Source organism: Apodemus sylvaticus, chromosome 7 (genome assembly GCF_947179515.1).
Source record: "Apodemus sylvaticus chromosome 7, mApoSyl1.1, whole genome shotgun sequence".
NCBI lineage: Eukaryota > Metazoa > Chordata > Mammalia > Rodentia > Muridae > Apodemus > Apodemus sylvaticus.
In genome coordinates, this window is record NC_067478.1 from 80,200,649 (window position 1) to 80,220,348 (window position 19,700).

The 19,700-nt window shown below is 47.0% G+C and overlaps 1 protein-coding gene and 1 non-coding gene across 5 annotated transcripts in view; both read right to left on the reverse strand.

Moving 5' to 3' along the window:
- Positions 1-17,762, reverse strand: part of Usp28 (ubiquitin specific peptidase 28) — a 54,416-nt gene extending 36,654 nt beyond the window's left edge. Inside the window, exons 1-7 of one of the 4 annotated variants that reach the window (XM_052188404.1) lie at positions 17,590-17,748; positions 11,344-11,515; positions 7,484-7,547; positions 3,528-3,605; positions 2,560-2,692; positions 1,414-1,519; positions 573-732 (exon numbers count right to left, since the gene is read on the reverse strand). In XM_052188404.1, coding sequence (XP_052044364.1) covers positions 573-732; positions 1,414-1,519; positions 2,560-2,692; positions 3,528-3,596 — 468 coding nt within the window. In that variant the 5' untranslated portion in view covers positions 3,597-3,605; positions 7,484-7,547; positions 11,344-11,515; positions 17,590-17,748. Of the gene's footprint in view, positions 1-572; positions 733-1,413; positions 1,520-2,559; positions 2,693-3,527; positions 3,606-7,483; positions 7,548-11,343; positions 11,516-17,589 lie in introns of all 4 variants that reach the window. The other 3 variants (XM_052188403.1, XM_052188405.1, XM_052188402.1) reach the window with 3 other exon arrangements.
- A 1,399-nt stretch (positions 17,763-19,161) lies between these two features.
- On the reverse strand, positions 19,162-19,297 carry LOC127690284 (small nucleolar RNA SNORA70). The gene has a single exon (XR_007979013.1). It is a non-coding gene; the product is annotated as a small nucleolar RNA SNORA70 (small nucleolar RNA).
- Positions 19,298-19,700: the final 403 nt, after the last annotated feature.

Below are 19,700 nucleotides of genomic sequence, written 5' to 3' on the forward strand. Positions count from 1 at the left end.
TCACAGGACTGGGAATGTGGCTCAGTGATAGGGTGTTTGGAGTAGTGTTTGAATATGTATTTGAGAGAGAAAGAGAGAGAGAGTGTGAGTGTGTGTGTGTGTGTGTGTGTAATTCATGCATATAGCTAGCTAGCATGGTGGTACATACCTAAAACTCTAGCACTTGGGAGGTACAGGCAAAAGGATCACAAATTTGAGGCTAGTCTAAGCTACATAATGAAAGAATATTTTTACAGTCCTCTTTCCAGGATGCCCATCTGCCATGCCTCTACTCCAGGTTAGCTTCAATGGTATTCATTGACTGCTGACCCCGAACACTTAATGTATTTATGTATCAGTACTGTGCAGTTTAGATATCACAAACTAAGGGGTCATGGACATGTGAGAGGCCAGCAGAAGCTACTGAAGAGGCACAGTCCAAACACACCAAAGTAACTACAACACAACAACACTACTACAAAGACTACCTACCCAGTCTTACCCAATTGATTTAACTTATACTTCACGTTTCATTTTAGCAAACTATGACATTATAACCAGGAGAAAACGGCTATCTCTTAAAAGCACCGTACCTGAATAACAGCGCTGAACCAACATGTGTTGCCAACATTTTTCAGCCCAACTGGCCAACCGCCCGCTCTCCTCCAGTTATTGGGATTGTGGTTTTCTCCCCAAACTTCACAGCGTTTTCTCTTTGAGCGTTTGGTTTCTGCAGAGTTAGCCTCATGCGTTCTGTAGCATACCAACACCACATAACAAAAAGAAAAAGAAGAAAAAAAAAACAGTTAAAGAATGATTTACTATACAGACCGTGTTGGTAATTTTGAACAGAAGATTCAAATACCAGGATGACCAGCCACTGGACCAGTGTCTACATAAACACAAATTTAACCCCTTCCTTCAGAAACTATTACTAGTAAGACCCACGGTAACAATGAGTTGAGGTTCCAGGCTATTCATTCCTTCCACATTAAAGGTTTACACTCAACTCAACCTACTGAAGGGCTTGTAATTATCAGATACTTAGGCTCATTATTGGTTTTCCTTAGTAACTGGGAACAAAATTTTGTAAACTTCTACCCAAAGCTACAGACCGGTTAAGAGCCTCAATGTCCTTTACTTGTCAGAGTGAACCACGAGCCAGAGTGCTGACACACACCAGCGATCCCAGCACTCCGGAGGGTGAGGTGAGGGAGAAGGGTCACAGACTTCAGGCCACTCTAAGACACCCCTACCCCCAAAAAATAGAAAAAGGAAAAAAAAAAGAGGGGGAGGAGGGGGGAAGAGAACAGAGTAAGCTAAAACTGCTCCTTAAAGAAAAGATCTTGGAGCAGTAAAGGGCCAGACTGAGCCAGGAGCAGCTTTCCCAGACCACAACCATGAGGAACAAAGATCATAAATCAAAGCAACGACCTATTAAGATCTCTGCTGTCAGGCTGAGTGTTAGGAGACTCCAGGAGACTCAAGGCAATGGCTGCCTGAAGATCATCTCTGTTGTCGTGAGTGAGGTCTATCACTTCTGTGAGGAAGCAGAAATTCCATTAGTTCACGTGCAGGAAGTAAGAAAGGCATCCCTAATTCTCCCCAGTAGCAGCTCCTCTGTCCACATCCTGTAACTCTCAAAGTCTAATGAACACTATGGCTGCACTGCAAGCTTACCCCAACAGTTCCCAATCCGCCATGGCTGGCGTGTGATCAGTGCCCAGAACACTTGCTGCTTAAGCACAAAGACCTGAGTTGAGGCTACCCACTTAAAAAGACAGGCATGGTAGGTACATGCCTATACCCTCAGTCCTGGGGGAGAAGACAGAGTCCATGGACTTCGTAACCTGGCTGCCTAGAAAACTGGTGAGGCCCAGGTTCAGTGAGCAGCTCTGCCTCAAAAAACAAAACAAACAAAACAAGGTTGAGGGGCTGGAGAGATAGCTCAGCAATTAACAGCACCTACATGGTGGCTCACAACCATTCATAACTCAAGCTCCTGAGGTCCAACACCCTCCTTTGGCTTGAGGAGCACTAGGCAGCATCCAATGCACTGACATACACACACGCAAAACACTTATAACAACAACACATTTACATAAAAATAACCAGATTTTTAAAAATAAAAGATAGATAAAGACTCCTGAGACAAACCTCTGACCTAAACACACACATGCATACAATACACATTAATATCCCCCAAAGTAAAAAATATATTTCCTACCTGTAGGCTAATTGCCTTTACCCTTGTAAAAACATCCATTGTAAAACATCCTAGCATTGGATGGTCAACCGTACACATGTATTCTATGATGAATGGAAGGCTAGCTTTATAAAGTTGGCTTATGACCTAGTACAGACATACAAAAAACTAGTCAAGAAGAAAAAAACATTTAAAGCCAGCCTGGGCTACAATGTAGAGTAAGGAGAAAGAAGGAAAGAAAGAAACCATTTAAAAGCTTGCTCCCAGGCCGGGCTCCCAGCAATGGCTCAGTAAGCCGTCAGAAGGGCTGATAAGAGAAATGAGCGATCCGTCGCCGTCTTCTAGTTCAGAGAAGACTAGGACAGGAGACCTACTTGCTAACAGATCTTTGCTAGTAGCACTCTCTTCTACTTCAGATGGTTCTGTAGCAGTTGTGTCGTGACTGGGCTCCTTAACTCTTTGGTCTGTGAGAAGGCTGACAGCCTGGGTGATGTCACCATTACTGGCCTAAGAGGAAGAAAAAAATAGCAAATTTCTAAAGTAAAGCATTGCGCAGTTAACAGTGTGCAACAGTTCTGGTGCTGTTCTTTTACTACCTGGTAACACATGAGCAGAGCGAGTGCACTCACAGCTCTGAGGCAGAGCGCGGACAGTCCAGGGAAGGCCAGAAGCCTGGCGCCCCTGGAGACGGACCAAGCTGAGACAGGACAAGACTCTGAGCTGCAACATGCAAAGCAGCCATGGTCTTGCTGAGCTGTCAGTCCCTTCAGGAGCCTAACTTCAGTGAGGACACAGCCAGTCCCTGAAGGGAACTGGCAGCTAACACAGGTGATAAGTGCATCAGCCTGGACAGTAAAGTCATGGAGCAGTCACCGTATTTTACTGGGTGACATATCTGTTTTGAGATGTTTACTAAGAAAATATTCTAAAAGGCACAACCATGCCTTTTACCCAGTAACGGAATCACGTTTTATCGATACACCTGCTGGCTATTTGAAGCTAGGTGTGCTACCATTTCCTTGGGGAACATGCAGAATACCCTTTCAAAATAAAACCAACAATGCTTAAGAATATCACATGTTAAGAGCAGACAGGTTTCCTCCTGGGGTTATTTTTGGCTTGTCGGTCACAATGCACGTGGATGCTGGGAAGCTCCCACAGGTTTCCCCACGGTATGCTCCCACCACCTCCTTCAAAGTTCCTATGTTAAAGAAACTGACCACCTGCCCTGTAGGGCTCGTGCTTATGCTTTCTCCTGGTATAGAAACAGTGTGTGCTAACACACCTGAAATGTGGGAAACTGCTTCCCAGCCTGTCAGCTGAGCTGGGACTGGAAACCAACCTTTAATGCTTCATGAAGGAAGGAAGGATCCTGGATGCCCGTGATTTCTCGAAGCTGATTTAACAGCATCTGGCAGCTCTGTTTTTGAGAAACAAAATCAAATATGTGTCAGAAAGCATTCATGGGTACCTTCTGGGCAGACAGGCCCAAGACTTGCACTCTGACTTTATAAAGCACTGACAAGCTCCACACAGCAAGTCACTAATAGTCAGAGACACTGTGAAATGCCAAGTCTATCTATCATTCGGTCCCCCGAAGGTACTATGAGCAATTACAAAAAATATGTAAGACTCAACAGAAAACCCCAATACCCAGGACACTTGTAACCGGCTAGCTTTAACGCCTGCTCAAGGAGCCTTGGGCTTCTTCCCTTTCTGGGAACTGCCATCAGAAGGCCATATGAGGAGCCCGGGACTCTGCTGAATGTGAGGCGAGCTATTTTAAGCTTTGCTGTGCATGCCTTTCGCTGAAGATGAACTTCTAACCACGTAACTAACAAATGGCTGGTACTACTAACTGTAAAGGGAAGCGAGCACTTCCCCAACTATCAAACATGACATGTAGTTCTGACATGTAGTTCCAGAAGAACAGCTACGGGGCTCCATACATCTGAACCACAAAGGCCTAACTAACTACACAGATCCTAAGAACCCTGCTCACCTAGGTGCTCAACCATCCTGTTGTGTTGGTAGTCAGAGCCAACACACCACCTTCGGACACGTGTAGCCCAACTAAACCCCGGCTGGCTTTTTAGTGAGTATGGAAAACAAAATGGTTAAAGAGTAGTATTTCAGAGATCAGCGATCTAATTTATAGTAGCACAGCTAAGGCTGTGCCAGGATTAAGTCCTATGTTAACACTCCAGGCTTCATCCTAAGTTCAGTTAGTACTGTTTCAGAGAGACAGACAGCCTCATATACTGCCAGCTGTAACCGACACATTATCCTATGGTCTTCAACAGCTGAGGGCCTGCTGGCAACACATAAGTACCGCAACTAGAAATAACTGACTGAACAGCCCTCCCCAGGCCTCCAGACCTAGAAAAGGGATAAGAGCCTTTCTCTTGTCACAAACTCTCCGCTCAGAAGCTAGAAATGGAATCTTCCCACTGAGACAGCAGTCTCGGACATAATGGGTCTTGACAAACCCAGCACCATTGGGCTGGGAAGGGGTTATAACTCAGGCTGAGATTCTACTTTGGCAGAAACTGGAAATATAAGCAGGTTTTTTAAAAAGTAAGGTACTAATTTCCTTCCAGATGAATTCTAATTCTATTTGATTTCACTGTGTAAAAGGTGTGTGAATCTCTGAATCTGGAGCCTACAAAATTTTTTGGAAAGCTAAAACCAACATACGTGAAAACTCGTGGGAGAGTGGGAGGGGAAGACAGAAGCCTGGTGCTAACAGCAAACGTGGACAGAGGTGAAAGATCAACAACCCCAACAACCACACCTCCATCTGGAAGTGCTCTGTGTCATCAGTCATTCCAATGCAGCGACAGTAAGAGTCCCCACAAATTAAGTGCCGACATATACCACCAGCGACTTCTGGCCCTGCACAATTCTGAAAGTTTTAAAGTATTAACTAACTGATGCTGGCTTAGCTCATTTACACCTCACAGCACACCTACGACAACAGAGAAGTAACTTAGAGTTACTGCTGGGTGGGTGTGCTGACTCTAAGAGACATCTCTAAGGTGACAAAGAAACAGAAGCAAATAGCCTTTTAACGTAAACCAATGCAAACTTTTTTTTTCTTTTTTGCTGTATTTTGACCTGGGACTTTGCATGGCACTAAACTTCTCTTTTAAATATGCGCCAGCCTTTATCCTATCGGAAGCTGGTTATTCAGTGGTACGATGTGCTCTAAGCAAGCTAGTATTGGGAAGTGGAGGAAGAGTGACAACTGTGACATTCTAGGCCAGGGCAAGCATTATATAGAGGTAATTTTTAAGTGTTTTACTCTATTGTACAGGCGTTTTGCCTACATGTCTATGCCCGGTGCCTGAGGAGGTCAGAAAAAGGACTGAATCCCCTGGAACTGGAGTTACAGTGAGTGCTGGGTTACCATTACAGTTACCATGTGGGTGCTGGGAATTGAACCTGGGTCATCTGGAAGAGAAGCCAATGCTCTTAAGCGCGGAGCCATGCTTCTAGTCCCTTAAAAGTTAACTTTTTACAGGGTCAGATGTGACGGCTCAAACCTGCCATCCCAGCACTTGAGAGACAGAGGCAGAAGGACTTTTATAAAGTGGGAGACCAGCAAAGCCTGTCTTAAAAAATCCAAACAAGAATTACAAAAGCTTCTTTTTACAACGGCCAACCAAAGCCATCATACACCCAGTGTCCCCAGTTCATGCTCTGACTCTTCACAGAGTAGATTTTAAGATTAGCCCACTCTACACCACGCCACAGAAAGTACTCTAGTGCAAACAAGACAAAGCCTGTGCTCTGTTCTCATGCCGTCAAATGATGGCAAGCACCAACAGGTTTGCATTTCCTAAATTCACACTGTTTTCAGAGGCGGTGAAGAACGGGCCCGCCCACCTAGAGGAAGCTTGGCTGTACACCTCAGCTACAGCAACTTGAGAGCCAAGCAGCTCCAGGACTGATTGCTCTTATTCTCAAAATTTTTTCATACAATATTTTTTGGTCATATTCTTTGCCCTCTCTAATCCTCACTTTCCCACCACCCATCCAACTTCATATTCTCATTCTCTCTCTCTCTCTCTCTCTCTCTCTCTCTCCCTCCCTCCCTCCCTCCCTCCCCACCTCAACAAAAAACACCACACCATAACAAAAACAAGCACACACTGAAATCAACAAACAAATGTGGAGTCTGAGGATCTGTGTGGTGAACTGCTCAGTAAGGGGGCCTGCCCTGGAGTATGGTTGATACACCACGGTCACTGGAGAAAACTGAACTTTCCTCTCCCAAGCAGGTATCAATTACAAATGCCTCCTTGGTTAGGGATGGGACTCTGTGCTCATGTCAACTTCTCCAGACTGGAAAAGGAACTGTAGCCAGTAACAGACCAATACCAGTTGAGCAGTAAAGGCAACTCAGCCTTAAGATGACGTGAAGAGTGGGCAATGTCTCCACACCAATGTCAGACCCATGTGATGAGGAGTGGTGTGAGTGGGGTAGGGCAGGGGGCTAATAAAGAGGAGCTCATGACTCTTCGGAGACTGGCAGATCCTCTGGGAATTGGGCCACTATCTCTTTTCTTCCTTTATAATTCTTTGCTATCTAGTTATTTTCTGAGCTGGCATCCCATTTAGCATGCAGATGGGAACATAATGCATTAGAGGCTGCCTGCTGGTCATTCCCACAGTCTTTTTAGGGCCAACTAGTTTGAGCCAGCCCACCCTGGCCACTGAGATCCAGTGTGCAAACTTAAGTAAGAGCAACCAGTACAAGTGTAGCTAGGAGGGAAGGCATATTGGAGCAAGACAGTAACTTGCTCTCAGGAAGATCACTGAGATTTGGGACTAGCCTGAGCTACACAGTGAGTCACAGATCAGTCTGGGCTACATGAGTCCTAGGCCAACCATATAGAGAGACCTAGTCTTAAAAAATGAACAAGGGGAAGGGATCATGGTACTCCCAAAGGGCCTATGGGCAGATAAGGGTTGCTGGGTGTCTTAGTAAGGGTTTCTATTCCTGCAGAAACATGACCAAGAAGCAAGTTGGGGAGTAAAGGGTTTATTCAGCTTAAATTTCCATGTTGCTGTTTATCACCAAAGGAAGTCAGGGCTGGAACTCAAGCAGGTCAGGAAGCAGGAGATGATGAACAGGCCATGGAGGGATGTTTCTTACTGGCTTGCTTAGCTTGCTTTCTTACAGAACCCAAGACTACCAGCCCAGAGATGGTACCACCCACAATGGCCCCTCCCTTCTTGATCACTAATTGAGTAAATGACTTACAGCTGGATCTCATGGAGGCATTTCCTCACCTGAAGCTCCTTTGTGTGATAACTTCAGCTTGTGTCAAGTTGACATACAAAATCAGCCAGTACACTGGGAGAGGAAGACAGTTCTTCAGTGGTGTAGCCACTCCTAAGTTATTCTTAGGCCTGGTAAATAACCTCTCACCCATGCTCCTGAAACTGTAATTAAACCCACTGGGTCCCCCAAAAAGACATCAAAGTAGGAAGTCTAGTTGCCAAGAGAAAGGTGGACATCAGGACAAGGGGGATAATGGGGTGAACATGATCAAATATGTATCTATAAAAGTCACAGTGAAATCCACTGTATGCGTAATGGGAAAATGTCTTAATAATGGAAAAGTTGGGGCAGGAGATAAAGTTGAGCAGCTAAGAGTACTGGCTGCTCTTCCAGAGGATATGAAAGTCAATTCCCAGCACCCATCTGGCCTCCCCAGACACTGTATACACACGGTGCACAAATATACACACAGGCAACACAGCTCTTCATATAAAATTCTTAAACAGTGCGAAGGTATACATATTGTAAATAATATTTCTGAGGCAAGAGGGTCAGGCACTCCAGACCAGCCTGGGCTACAAAGTCAGCTTGGGCTGTAAGAAACTGCCTCAAAAAAATGAAATTAAAATTTCAGCTTGGCAGTGGTGATACATGCCTTTAATCCCAGAACTCAGGCAGTGACAGGTGGATCTCTGAGTTTTAGGACAGCCTAGTGAGTTCCAGAATAGTCGGGGCTACGTAGTGACAAGACCCTGTCTTGGGGGAAAAGAAATGAGGGAGGGAGGGAGAGAGGGATGGAGAGAGAGAAAAAAGGGTGGGGAAGAGGGAGAATATTTCAAACTAGGCCACACAGAGATAACAGAGTCAAAATGGGGTGAAAATACCCACTGGGATAATTATCTAGCTTGTAGGAAGGAAGGAAGGACTTGCTCCACAAAATTGTCTTCTGATCTCAGGGGTGGGGGTTGCTCGAAGTGGGGGACAGATGGACACACTTGTATCACCCACCCCCTTAATTATAAATGCTTTAAATAAGTTAAAATTTAAAGCATTTATATTTAAGGACTTAAAAAATAATTTAGCTTACAGTCCCAAACAAAAAGAATTTATTACTTTATAAATAGCTCACTTCCCCCCCCCCCCCCCCCCCCCCGCCCCAACCCAGGAGAAAGAAGTCCCAAAAGTACTAGACCACACACATAAGGAACTGCCCGTTCTCCCCACTGCCACCCCTAGGGGTTACCTCTGTTAATCTCACCAGAACCAGAGACCAGGAGTATTTCTCCGAGTACATATAACGTCCTACGCCTTGCTTTAGAAGACCTAAGAGGATGCTTCTTCCTTTCAGTACACACCCAACTAAATATGAGAAAGGAGTCCACAAAGCCATCAGCCATGTGGAACACGCCTACAAAACCTAAGAAAAACAGCACCCAACAGTGTACTATGTGGGCAAGATAACAGGAAGCTGGCCCATTGGGTTCATATGCCCAGTTTTAGAAATGTAGGCACAGTAAAATATCATTGTCAGGCGTGTCTTGCTCCAGCACTGGGTTACACAGGGTTTTTAGGTCAGGATGAATTCAGACAGAACGTGAGGTCAGCAGCCCCACAGTAGTCAGATGGGGGACACTGTGTGTACAGATGTGTCTTTATGTGTGTGCACATGCTGCACTGCACATGCATGGAGGTAGGACAAGCTGCACAAGCTGGTTCTCTTCTTCCTCTATGTGGGTCCCAGGGATGAAACTCAGGTCAGGTTGTTAGGCATGGCAGCAAGCACCTGGTATCTGCTCTGCCATCCTCCTGGCTCAGAAAAGGTATTTATAATTTTTAATATTTTGATTTTTTATTATTTTTACATGTGTTGGTGTTTTGGCTGCATGTATGTCTGTGCACCATATGCATGCAGTGCCCACAGATCCAGTAGAACTGGATTTGTAAACTGTCTTGTGAGTACTGGGAACTGAACCTAGGTCCTTAGGAAGAGCAGTAAATGCTCTTAACCAAAGCATCTCTCCAGCCCTCAGGACAGGTTTTACAGCAGGAATAGCTTCAGTCATGTATTCTCGGATGGATGCAAAAGTGGGTGTAACTGACTCCGCAAAGTTGTCTCTGACCTTCCCAGGTGCACTGTGGCACGCAGTCCTCCCTCAGAGCACACACACCCTGTACAGGCACACTCCACACACACTAACAGTAACAGGAAAAACTAAAGGGAGAGCATGACCAAGGAAAGACACTCACCATGTCCAGCTTGGACTTCCATGTGCACATGCACAAACACCCGCCTACACACCAGATGCTATCGCCCACTATGAACAGGGCCATCAGACACACAGTGTTAAAGCCTATACAAGTCCACAGACCCGAAATACTCAGAGCAGATAAATCTAGAGGCAGAAAGGAGCTGCCACTGCCAGGCATTAAGGGCGGGGAGACAGGGAATGGCATCATAATGAACATGAAATTTTCTTTTAGGATAATTAAAACTTGGAGACTAAAAAAACAAACAAATACGGCCCTGCTCTGAGGCACAGGGTGGCTGGAAGTCCTGCCAGAGTGCAGGGATGACAGCGCACAGCAGCCTCACATTTAAATCGCACCGAGTCAAGCAGCATGCCGCTGGGACCACTCCTGAGGACTTTCAGGCTGGGCTAACTGGAAGCCAGCCACACTGAGGCGGGCAGACTCACATCTCACCTGCCACAACCTTCCCAAGCCTCACATTCCTGTGCCTGGAAAATGAGATTCATAGCATCCACAGGGTCTCAATGAAGAACCGCCTGTGTCCAACTAAATCTGCTCCTGCGTGTAGAAAACCACTGCCACCCTAGAGAGCATTACCATCTCCTACTTGTATACTCTGAACACTCCATGTTCTAGATTTACAAGATCTGACTTCAGAGGTATGAAGTAGCTTCAAGTGTTTTCCAGTCAAGTGAGCATCAGAAAGTTTGGGTTTAGGAAGGCACATGCTACAATGGGAGAAATGCTTTGACATCAGACCTAGGCAACTTAGAACTCAAGCCAGGCTGTATCAGTCCTCTGCAGTATGAAGGTAAAGGAATCTGCTTACGATTTCACAGGCTCAGGACTGGAGAAATGGCTCCGCGGTGGGGAGCACATGTTACTCCTACAGAGGACCCAAGTCCTATTCCAGCACCCACATCAGGTAGGTCACAATTGCCTGCGACTCCAGCTTCAGGGAGCCAACCTCTCCCACCTCTCTGGGCACATATATAGACATACATACATACATACAATAATAAAAAATTTAAAAATTATTTTAAGATATTTTTAATTTATTTCCACAGGCCGTTGAGATGGCTCACGAGGTAGAGAAGAGCTTGCTGCACTGCCGGATGAACTGAGTTTGAGCCTTAGAACTCATATGGTAGAAGAAACAGAACTCCTTGCAGGTTGTCCTCTGACACCCCTTCCCACGCACACATACAAGCATATGTGCCCTCTGACTCTCTAATAAATTGTGTATGTGTAAAATACGTCTTTTTTTGGCACCAGCAGATGCTAATTTGGTAAAAGCACCAACCAGGTACACCGCAGCTAGCTGGTCAGGCTCTCTGTAAGCCACTGGCCAATCAGCTCAGGACTTGCTGGAGTCCAGACCCCACATGGCCATTTATGATGAGAGCTTTGCAGACACTGCACTTAACACCTCCATTCCCACCGAGATCTAGAAACCTATGGCCTCATCCCCCTCAACTTGAGTTTATCCTGTTCAGGGTTATGGTTCCAAAGTTTCTATATTAGCTTTGTTGTTGTTGTTGTTAGACAGGTCTCTCTGTGTAGCCCTGGTTACCCATTCCGTAAACCAGGCTGGCCTTGAACTTGGAACTGCACCTACCTCTGCCTCCCAGGTGTGGGATTGTAGTCATGCACCATCAACACCCAGGTCTTTTTTTTCCCCACCAACTCTTAAACAGTCATGAGAGGGGCAGGTGGCTCTTCATTTTTCAAACAGGGCCTCACTTTGTCACCAATCCCAAACTTGTAGCAATCTTCATGCCTCAGCAAAGCTGTTATAGAAAAGGTTATTCAGTGTCAATGGCACTCTGGCAAGAATGGCCGACATGTTTAAACTCTGAGCCTTTCCCTTAAGGAATGTGGCAAGCACCGCGGTGGTGACACAGTATTTCTCTATGTGACCAGGGTAGAAGGGAGCAGATTGAGCCTATTCTCTAGAAAAGGACACAGGTGTAAAATGTGAGCCATGGCTTGGGAGCTGAGTCTGTCTGTGAGGCGAAGAGCTCTTTTAGGAGCTGCAAGCTTTGTCAACTGGGAGAGGAGGGAAGGCCAGGTCAGTTAGTTCTGAGCGGTTTTGTTATGAAGATGATAGAAGACAATAAAATCAGGAAGTTCTATTCAATTAGAAAAGAAAACAGGTGGATCTGGAAACCAAGTGGGGGTGGGGGGGCAGGAGAAAATGCTGTTGACAAGGTTTTGGATGGTCTGTTGTGCTCAGGATTAAGGGCTCCTATTCACAGCAGAAGGGGAATTCCATCCTTAAGCTTTTAAAAGGCTAATGTGCAAATGAGTCCCCCAGGGATGGAGTCAAAAGGCAGAATTTGGGCTAAGGATGTGACTCAGTAGGTAGACTACTGGCCTTGCTTGAAGCCTTGGGTTTAATCCGTTGCCTGTAATCCAAGCATTCGGGAGGAGACAGGAGGATTGCTGTGATTCTGAAGGCCATCTGACCTATATAATATGTTCCAGGCAGACCTAGGCTAAGAGTGAACTGAACCCCTTTTAAAAAAATTTATTTATATTTATGTACATTGGTGTTTTACTGGCAAGCATGCCTGTGTGAGAGTGTTGGATCACCTGTAACTGGATTTAGACAGGTGTGAGCTGCCATGTGGGTGCTGAGAATTGAACCTGTGTCCTTTGGAAGAGTCCTCTGGAAGAGTCAGCAGTGCTCTCAGCCATTGACCCATCTCTCTAGCCCCCTGAGCAGACTTTGATTCAGTAGGTCTAAGGTGGGGTCCAGGTGCTACTTCCCTTGAAACCCACTTGACCCTGAGGCGATATCAGCACTCCATCCTTGTGTTCAACAGAGACCACTGCACAGGAGCAGGACCAGCCAGCTCACATACCCAACTTCCTATGTCTAAATTCCTGGTGAGCAGAAGCTGCCGACCACCTGTAGCAGGAAGACAGTGACGAATGTGGGGGTTGTGCTAAAGGAGTAGAAATGGTTTCGCTGAGGGTTTCTTTACTTGTCCCTATATTGTTCAACAGACCAGATATTACTCTTGGGAGGTTAGACTGTACCAGGTGAGATGCGAACCCTCCACATGCCAGCAGCGCCCGCCCTTCCCCAGTCATATTCGGAAACATCCCCAGGGGCCACAGAGATGGCTCAGTGGTAAAGGGGACCTGCTACTCTTCTTTCCCAGCCTTTGTAGGCATTCCATGCACACGGAGCACAGGCATTCATACAGGCAAACAACCATAGAGAAGATAAAAATAAACTAATTGAAAAGGAGAGTCCCAGGACATTGTGAAATGTCTCCTGAAGTGCATATTCTCCCTGCTGAGAGAGGAGGGTTGTCTCTCAGAAACAAGCAGGATAAAACAAAGTACAGTTTTTCCACGGAAATAAGACATGAGATGCCAGGGAACCAGGCAGACAAAGCGTCTTGACCAAGGGCAAGCTCTGACAATTAGCAAACACTCTAAATACTGAGACCACCCAGACACCTGCTGCAGAGTCTGAGCACCAGAGGTCAGTTTCCAGAACTCATACCGGAGAGAGACAGCTCCTACAAGATGTCTTCTACCTCCACGTGGGCGCCCATGTTCCTCCCTGCCCTCCCCTCACAAAAAAGAATGTATAAAACTGTATTAACTTTTAAAAGTTTAAACCACTAGATATAAGCCACAAGAGGCGTTCTAGAAAGGACTTTAAGAGACTGGGCCCCAAGTGGGACAGTGCACACCTGTCATCCACGTGCTTGGGAGGTAGAGGCAAGATCAGTTCCATGGTACATCCAGCATCCTCAACTACATGGTTCAAGGCCAGCCTGAGCTATCTGAAAGCTTAAACAAATAAAACAAGAACAAAAAACAAACAAACAAACAAACAAACAATAAGCGAGAGAGGGAGGAGAGGAGGAAGGAAGCCAAGAAGGTCTCAGCGCTAGGGCACATCTGCAACACCTCTGGGAGGCAGAGGCAGGAAGGTTCAGAAACTGTTGTAATAAGACCCTGCCTGTCTCAAACCAACCAACCAACCAACCAACCAACCAAAACCCCACAAAACAGACACAGGAGGGGAGGGGGGAGAATAGGGATGGAGCAGAGGGGTGAAGGGTTTCCCCAGCACACCAGAGGCCCAGGTTTTGATCGCCAGCACCACAAAAATAAACAAAATAAAAATACTCACTTTGAATCGAGCATGGTGGCACACTCCTCTGTAGCACTTGGGAGGCAGATGCAAGCAGATCTCTGAGCCCAAGGCCTTTCCAGCTCACATAGTAAGTTCCAGGCCAGTCAGGGCTACTTTATGAGAATACTCAAACAAAAGAAACGAACAAACAAAAGCCCCAGTTTGAAGTATAGCTGCCCTGACAGAAAATGTCTTGTTGCTGGAAAGTAAAGACACAAGAAAATCTCAGCACTCAAGAAACTGAGTGAGGCAGGAGAACTGTTCCTAGTTCAAGGGGGGGCCTGGTCTGTACGAAAGACCCTATCTGAGGGGGACCTAACTACGGAAGCCGTCAAGTCTAAGACCCTGAGAGCTGGGCGACGGTGGTTGGTGCTCACCTTTAGTCCCAGCACTTGGGAAGCAGAGGCGATGCACCCCAGGTCTACGGAGCTCGTTCTAGGATGTTCAAGGCTACACAAAGAAACCCTTTCTCAAAAAAGAAAAGCCAGAAAGAAAGCAAAGCAAAAGAAAAGGTGGTGGGACACACCTTTAAACACAGCGGGAGAAGAGAGGGATCTCAGTGAATATGAAACCAGCCTAGTCAGTCTATTACAAGGTTCTAGGCCTGCCAGAGGTATACAGTGAGACAGCAGGCTTCTCTCAAAAAAGAAAAGGGTTGGGAGGACAGGCACAGGGACACAGTGGAAACAGCAGTGATTCTGCTGCAGTCTGAGCACAGACTTGTTCTCACAGCTTGGGCTACGTAAAAACCTGTCATTGCCACAAAATGGAAGTGAGGGCAGAATAGAGAAGCTAGACGGCTTGGCAGCTAAGAGCACTTGCAGATGAGGAACTGGGTTCATTCGGTTCTTAGCACCTACACCAAGGAGCTCACAGGTGTAGGTGAGCTACACCCAGGTTCTAGATCTAATGATCTCTCCAGGCACATGCACACATGAAGGCACACACATGCATAATAAATAAAAGTAAACACATCTTTGTAAAGGCATGTGTGAGATGGCTCATCAGTATAAAGGCACTTGAGTGTGAGTCCCAAGAACCCACACAAAGCTGGGCACACAACCGCAATGTCACAGAAGCAGTCCTGCTACAGAGGGATGGGTGGGAGGCAGAGAATCCCTACAAGTGCCAGGCCAGCTAGCCTGCCACATGCAAGGGAAACTGTCTCTAACAAGGTCTAACAAGCCAAGGCTGTGCCTTAACTCATAAAGAAAGGGCCAGAAGGAGGCAGGACTCTGGATATGAGGCACAAGTTTGCAATCCCAGCCCTCAGGACAGCCTGGGCTACAGGGAGACCATGTCTGTCTGTCTGTCTCTCTCTTTTCTCTGTGTTAGTTATTGCTTGTAGTGTTGGCATTATTGTAGATGTCTTTGATTATAAAGCACTGTAGCCCAAGCCTATAATCCCAGCAGTTAGAAAACAGACAAGGAGCATCAAGAGGCAAGGTCATCCTCCCCTACAAAGTTGAAGGTCAGTCTGGGTTACAAGAAAACCTGTCTCAGTAACACACAAAAAAAGTCACTAGGATGAAACAGAATGCACAGGGCCGCCTGATAAGAGCTTATCTGTTAACGTGCTCAAAATACCGCACTCTCTGTGTGAACAATTGTAGCTCAAAGAACGGGAGAGTTGTGGAGCCAGATTACAACTTTCTAACACTCCAAAAAACATCACAGCCTGACAGGAGTTGAGTGCACCAGGGAGACTAAGGCAGAATGACTAACTCCCAAATTCCAGGCCAGCCTTGGTCTTTCTCAAAACAAAACAAAACAAAACAAAAAGATACCACAAAGTCAAGGGAAATAAAGACTCAACCAAAACCACAAGCACAACAAAGCCTCCAGCTCAGGGAGGAAGCACTTGCCTCGAATGCACAGGCCCTGGGTTCCAAGTAGGAGAGGTGGTGGGGGAGGGGACTGTGTGTCCCAAATCCTCCCCCCACCGAGTCAAGGGTGACAGATTCCTGGGAAGCAAAGTGACTTCAAGCTGTTTATCCTACACAAAACTGTAAACTTTCCAGCAGGTTTTTCTCTAAGGTGAGAACTGATTAATTCCCCAGTTTGGGGAAGTCAAAGTACCAAACGGAGTGTGGGCTCAGATTCCGGAGGGCTCACCGAAATCACGGAGTGTCTATACATAGTGTGGTGCGTCCTTTGTACAAGTGACCAACTGGGGAAGGGAAACATGGGAGGTTTTAAATAGCTCCCGAGTGTTGAGGGAGGACAGCTCCTCTCAACTATATTAAACATCTTTTAGGGGAAGGGAGAATGCCTCGTGAAGTCAAGAGAAAGAATCCGTCCTACACAGAGCTTATCAAGAGGAAGAAGTTATTAATACTCTCGTGAAATCTAAAAGTTATGCTGCACTTACACCTTCAACGTAACCCATGTCTTCAAACATTTTATCCTGACCCAAGGGAAAAGGGCAACAGTTATCAAACCTTCAAAGCTATCCTGTCAGCCTGGGGCAGGATCTCTGGGAATACTAGTAAATGTCATCACTCTGCAGGTCGCAGGGAATCAGGCTACCGCAGCTAGCCACAGCCTGGGAGTGCCAAGCCTTCCCAAAATAGCTCTGACTTTATACACAATGCTCAAACACCTTACATACAAACCCTCAAATAGAGAGTGCTGAACTATGGGGTCACTACTCGGCAGCCTGTGACAGAGGGAAATGAAAATGCCACACTGATTGAAAGGCATGTGGTCTTAAATGACGAGCCCAGAACAAATTTAAATATGACTTGCTCTCCCTCAAAATAGTATCAATATGACTGTCTCAAAACCAAATCTCACCACCTGTTTTTAAGTCACTGTCCCCAACACAAGTAGACTTAATCACAGGGGAGAGAAAAAAAACACACACACACACTGAAAAATACAGACCCAATATTCAAAAGACACTGTTCAATAATAATCTAATTCTTATCTGACTGCAGAAAAACTAACCACCTACTTTCATTTTGCAGCCCCAAGTTTATTTAAGAGACATTATGAGTCTTTTGATTTTTTTTCCCAAATCAGTGTTTCTAAAGGTTCACCATCTTAGCCCTAAGAGCCTTGAAATGTTTTCCAACCTTCTTATATTATTAGGAACCTAATAGTGTGCCTTTTTTCATTGTGCTGTTCCTCTCCCCTCCCACAAAACCTTCAGCAATCAATGAAATAATTCGTTTTCAAAAGAAAATAAATTTGTTTTCAAAAGAAAAGGAAGATCTGAATGAAAAGCGGGGCGGGAAAAGGGAGGAGTGGGGCTCCGGGTCTTTTTTGCACTTTGTTGGTAAACGCCAGCGTTAAGTGAGATAACTTACGTCTGCTTAAGCCTCTGAGAAGCCGCTGCCATAAAACTGATTTGAGAGTCAGAACTAGGCACCGTGGCCGTGTTTGGGGTAAGTTTTTAGCTGCTGGTTCAGGCTCGGTGCATACTTCGGGGTGACCCCGCTGCCTACGATCTCACGTGTAGCCCCTCCCGATAGGGTCCCTAGCACCGGGTTCCACATTCAATCCCGCTCGGATCCTGAGCTGGCCCATACACCCAGGCAACCTCACACAGGGTCGCAGCCCCAGCCTCTCAAGTCCCTGGCGGACCGGATTGCTCTCGCCCTAGCCCGCAGGCCCCGGCCTCGGTCGGCCCGCGCCCGCTTGGCCCGCCGCGCCCCTCTCGGCCGGAACCCGGGCCCGCTACCCTCACCAGCCGCTCACCGAGCCATGGCCGTTCGCCGCCCCCGCCGCGTCGTCCTGCTGCAGCTCCGCAGTCATGGCCGTAGTGTCCCTCCGCGTGTAGTCCCACTCTCGTTGTCGTCTTCGCCGCGGTCGCCACCGCCACCACCGCCGCCCCCCGAAGCCCGGGAGCACCGGGAGGCACCGCCCACACGTCCCGCCCCCGCCCGCGGCGCGCGCTGGAAGCCCCGCCCACACCAGCCTGCTCCCCCAACACTCCCCACCCACAGCACGCGGCAGAGGCTCCGCCCACGGCGTTCGCTGGATGCCCCACCCACGCCAGCCGGCTCCCACCCATTTTGCGGCCTACGCCGGAGACCCCGCCTAAATGCCCCACCCACACAACCGAGGTTCCCCCCCCAGGCCCCGCCCACTCAAGCAGAGTGGCCCGGTGGCCCCGCCCATACACTAGGCTCACGCTCGCAGCGTGCGCTTAAGGCGTCACCCACGCGTCCGCCCTTAGCTTGCGTGAGCCGGAGGCGGGGCGTTTTCGCTTGCTCAGGCCCACGTGACCGCAGCCGGGCACTGACTAAGGGGTCAGCGTCGCCTCGCCAGCTATTGCGATTTCCGCCTTAGGTGCCCAGGAAGTGGGCGGTGAGGCCTGTGAGTTTCCAAAGCTCCTTTTTTCTCCATCCTGCTCTGGCTGAGCCTGGCATCTGCGTCCCGCCTGCCCCAGCTCCCCAAAGGCCTGGTGAGGTTGCTGAGTTCCTTCTGCTGACACTTTCCCACCGGGCCTTCTAGCCGTTTCCTATTCTGGGGACGAGGAGAAAAGCATAGACTGGTTTGTATAAAGACAACTGAATGGCCAGAATATTCACAGAGCTCAGCATTGAGTCTTAATCCTGAACAGAGTTGTCACATATTCCAAATTCCCGTTTTCAGGCCATGTGTGTGTAATCTGTGTTGAGCCTAGCTCATGCACTAAGCCACATCCCACCCCTTTTAATGTTTGGGAAGAGGGTTTTTATTGTTGGTGGTTTGGGTTTGAATTTTTTGAGACAGGGTATCACGTAGAATGGACTAGCCCCAGATTGTGTAGCCAAGGTTGGCCTTGAATTCTTGATCCTCTGCCTCCACCTGGTCATAGGATGGTAAGTCTTTTTTTTTTTTTTTTTTTTTTTTGGACTTGACTCAAGATTTATTATTGAACATGATTTTGTAGGTAGGGTATAGGAGAGCACAGTGGAAGCCTTCAGGAATGCAGGGCTCTCCACTTGTCCAGAGGACCATGATTGGGGATATATTTGACACCACAGCCATCAGGAATGAGGCGCTTCTCAGCAACCATGTCTTCAAATTCATCTGCATTAAACTTGGTAAAGCCCCACTTGTTTGAGATGTGGATCTTCTGGCGGCCAGGGAACTTGAACTTGGCTCTGCGCAGAGCCTCAATCACATGTTCCTTATTCTGCAACTTGGTACGGATGGACATAATGACCCTGGTGAACCCTGGCCACTGTGCCCTGGGGCTTCCCAAAAGCACCATGCATACCTGTCTTGAGCCTAGATCAGGGACAGCATTGTGATCAGTGACTTAATTATCAACTGCCAGAAAATTGTCTCCAAGGTCCCTTGAGACAACCCATATAGACAATAGGCTACATATACTACCAAGGAGGCTGCTGTTTGCAACCGTTGCACACCAAAGTCCCCATGGGGAAAGGGACTTGGCAGGCTTAATTAGCTGCACAGGATGGTAAGTCTTTACTGCTATGTTCAACTTAATGTTTTACTTTGAGATGATTTCATTAAGTTGCCCAGGCTGGCTTTGAACTTTCTATGCTTCTACCTTAGCCTCCTATGTGGCTGAAATTTGGGACATGTGTCTATCAGGTCCATCTTTGTCAGGTTTCTCTGAGGACAGAACCATTAGACTTGATAAAATTATAATGGGAGGGCCCTAGAGAGATGGCTCAGTGATTAAGAGCAATAAAAGCACTGGCTGCTCTTCCAGAGATCAGTGAGTTCAATACCCAGCAACCACATGGTGACTCACAACCATCTACGATCTAATGCCCTCTTCTGGTATGCAGTTCTGCATGCAGATAGAGCACTTCTATACATAAGTTTTTTTTGTTGTTGTTGTTGTTTGG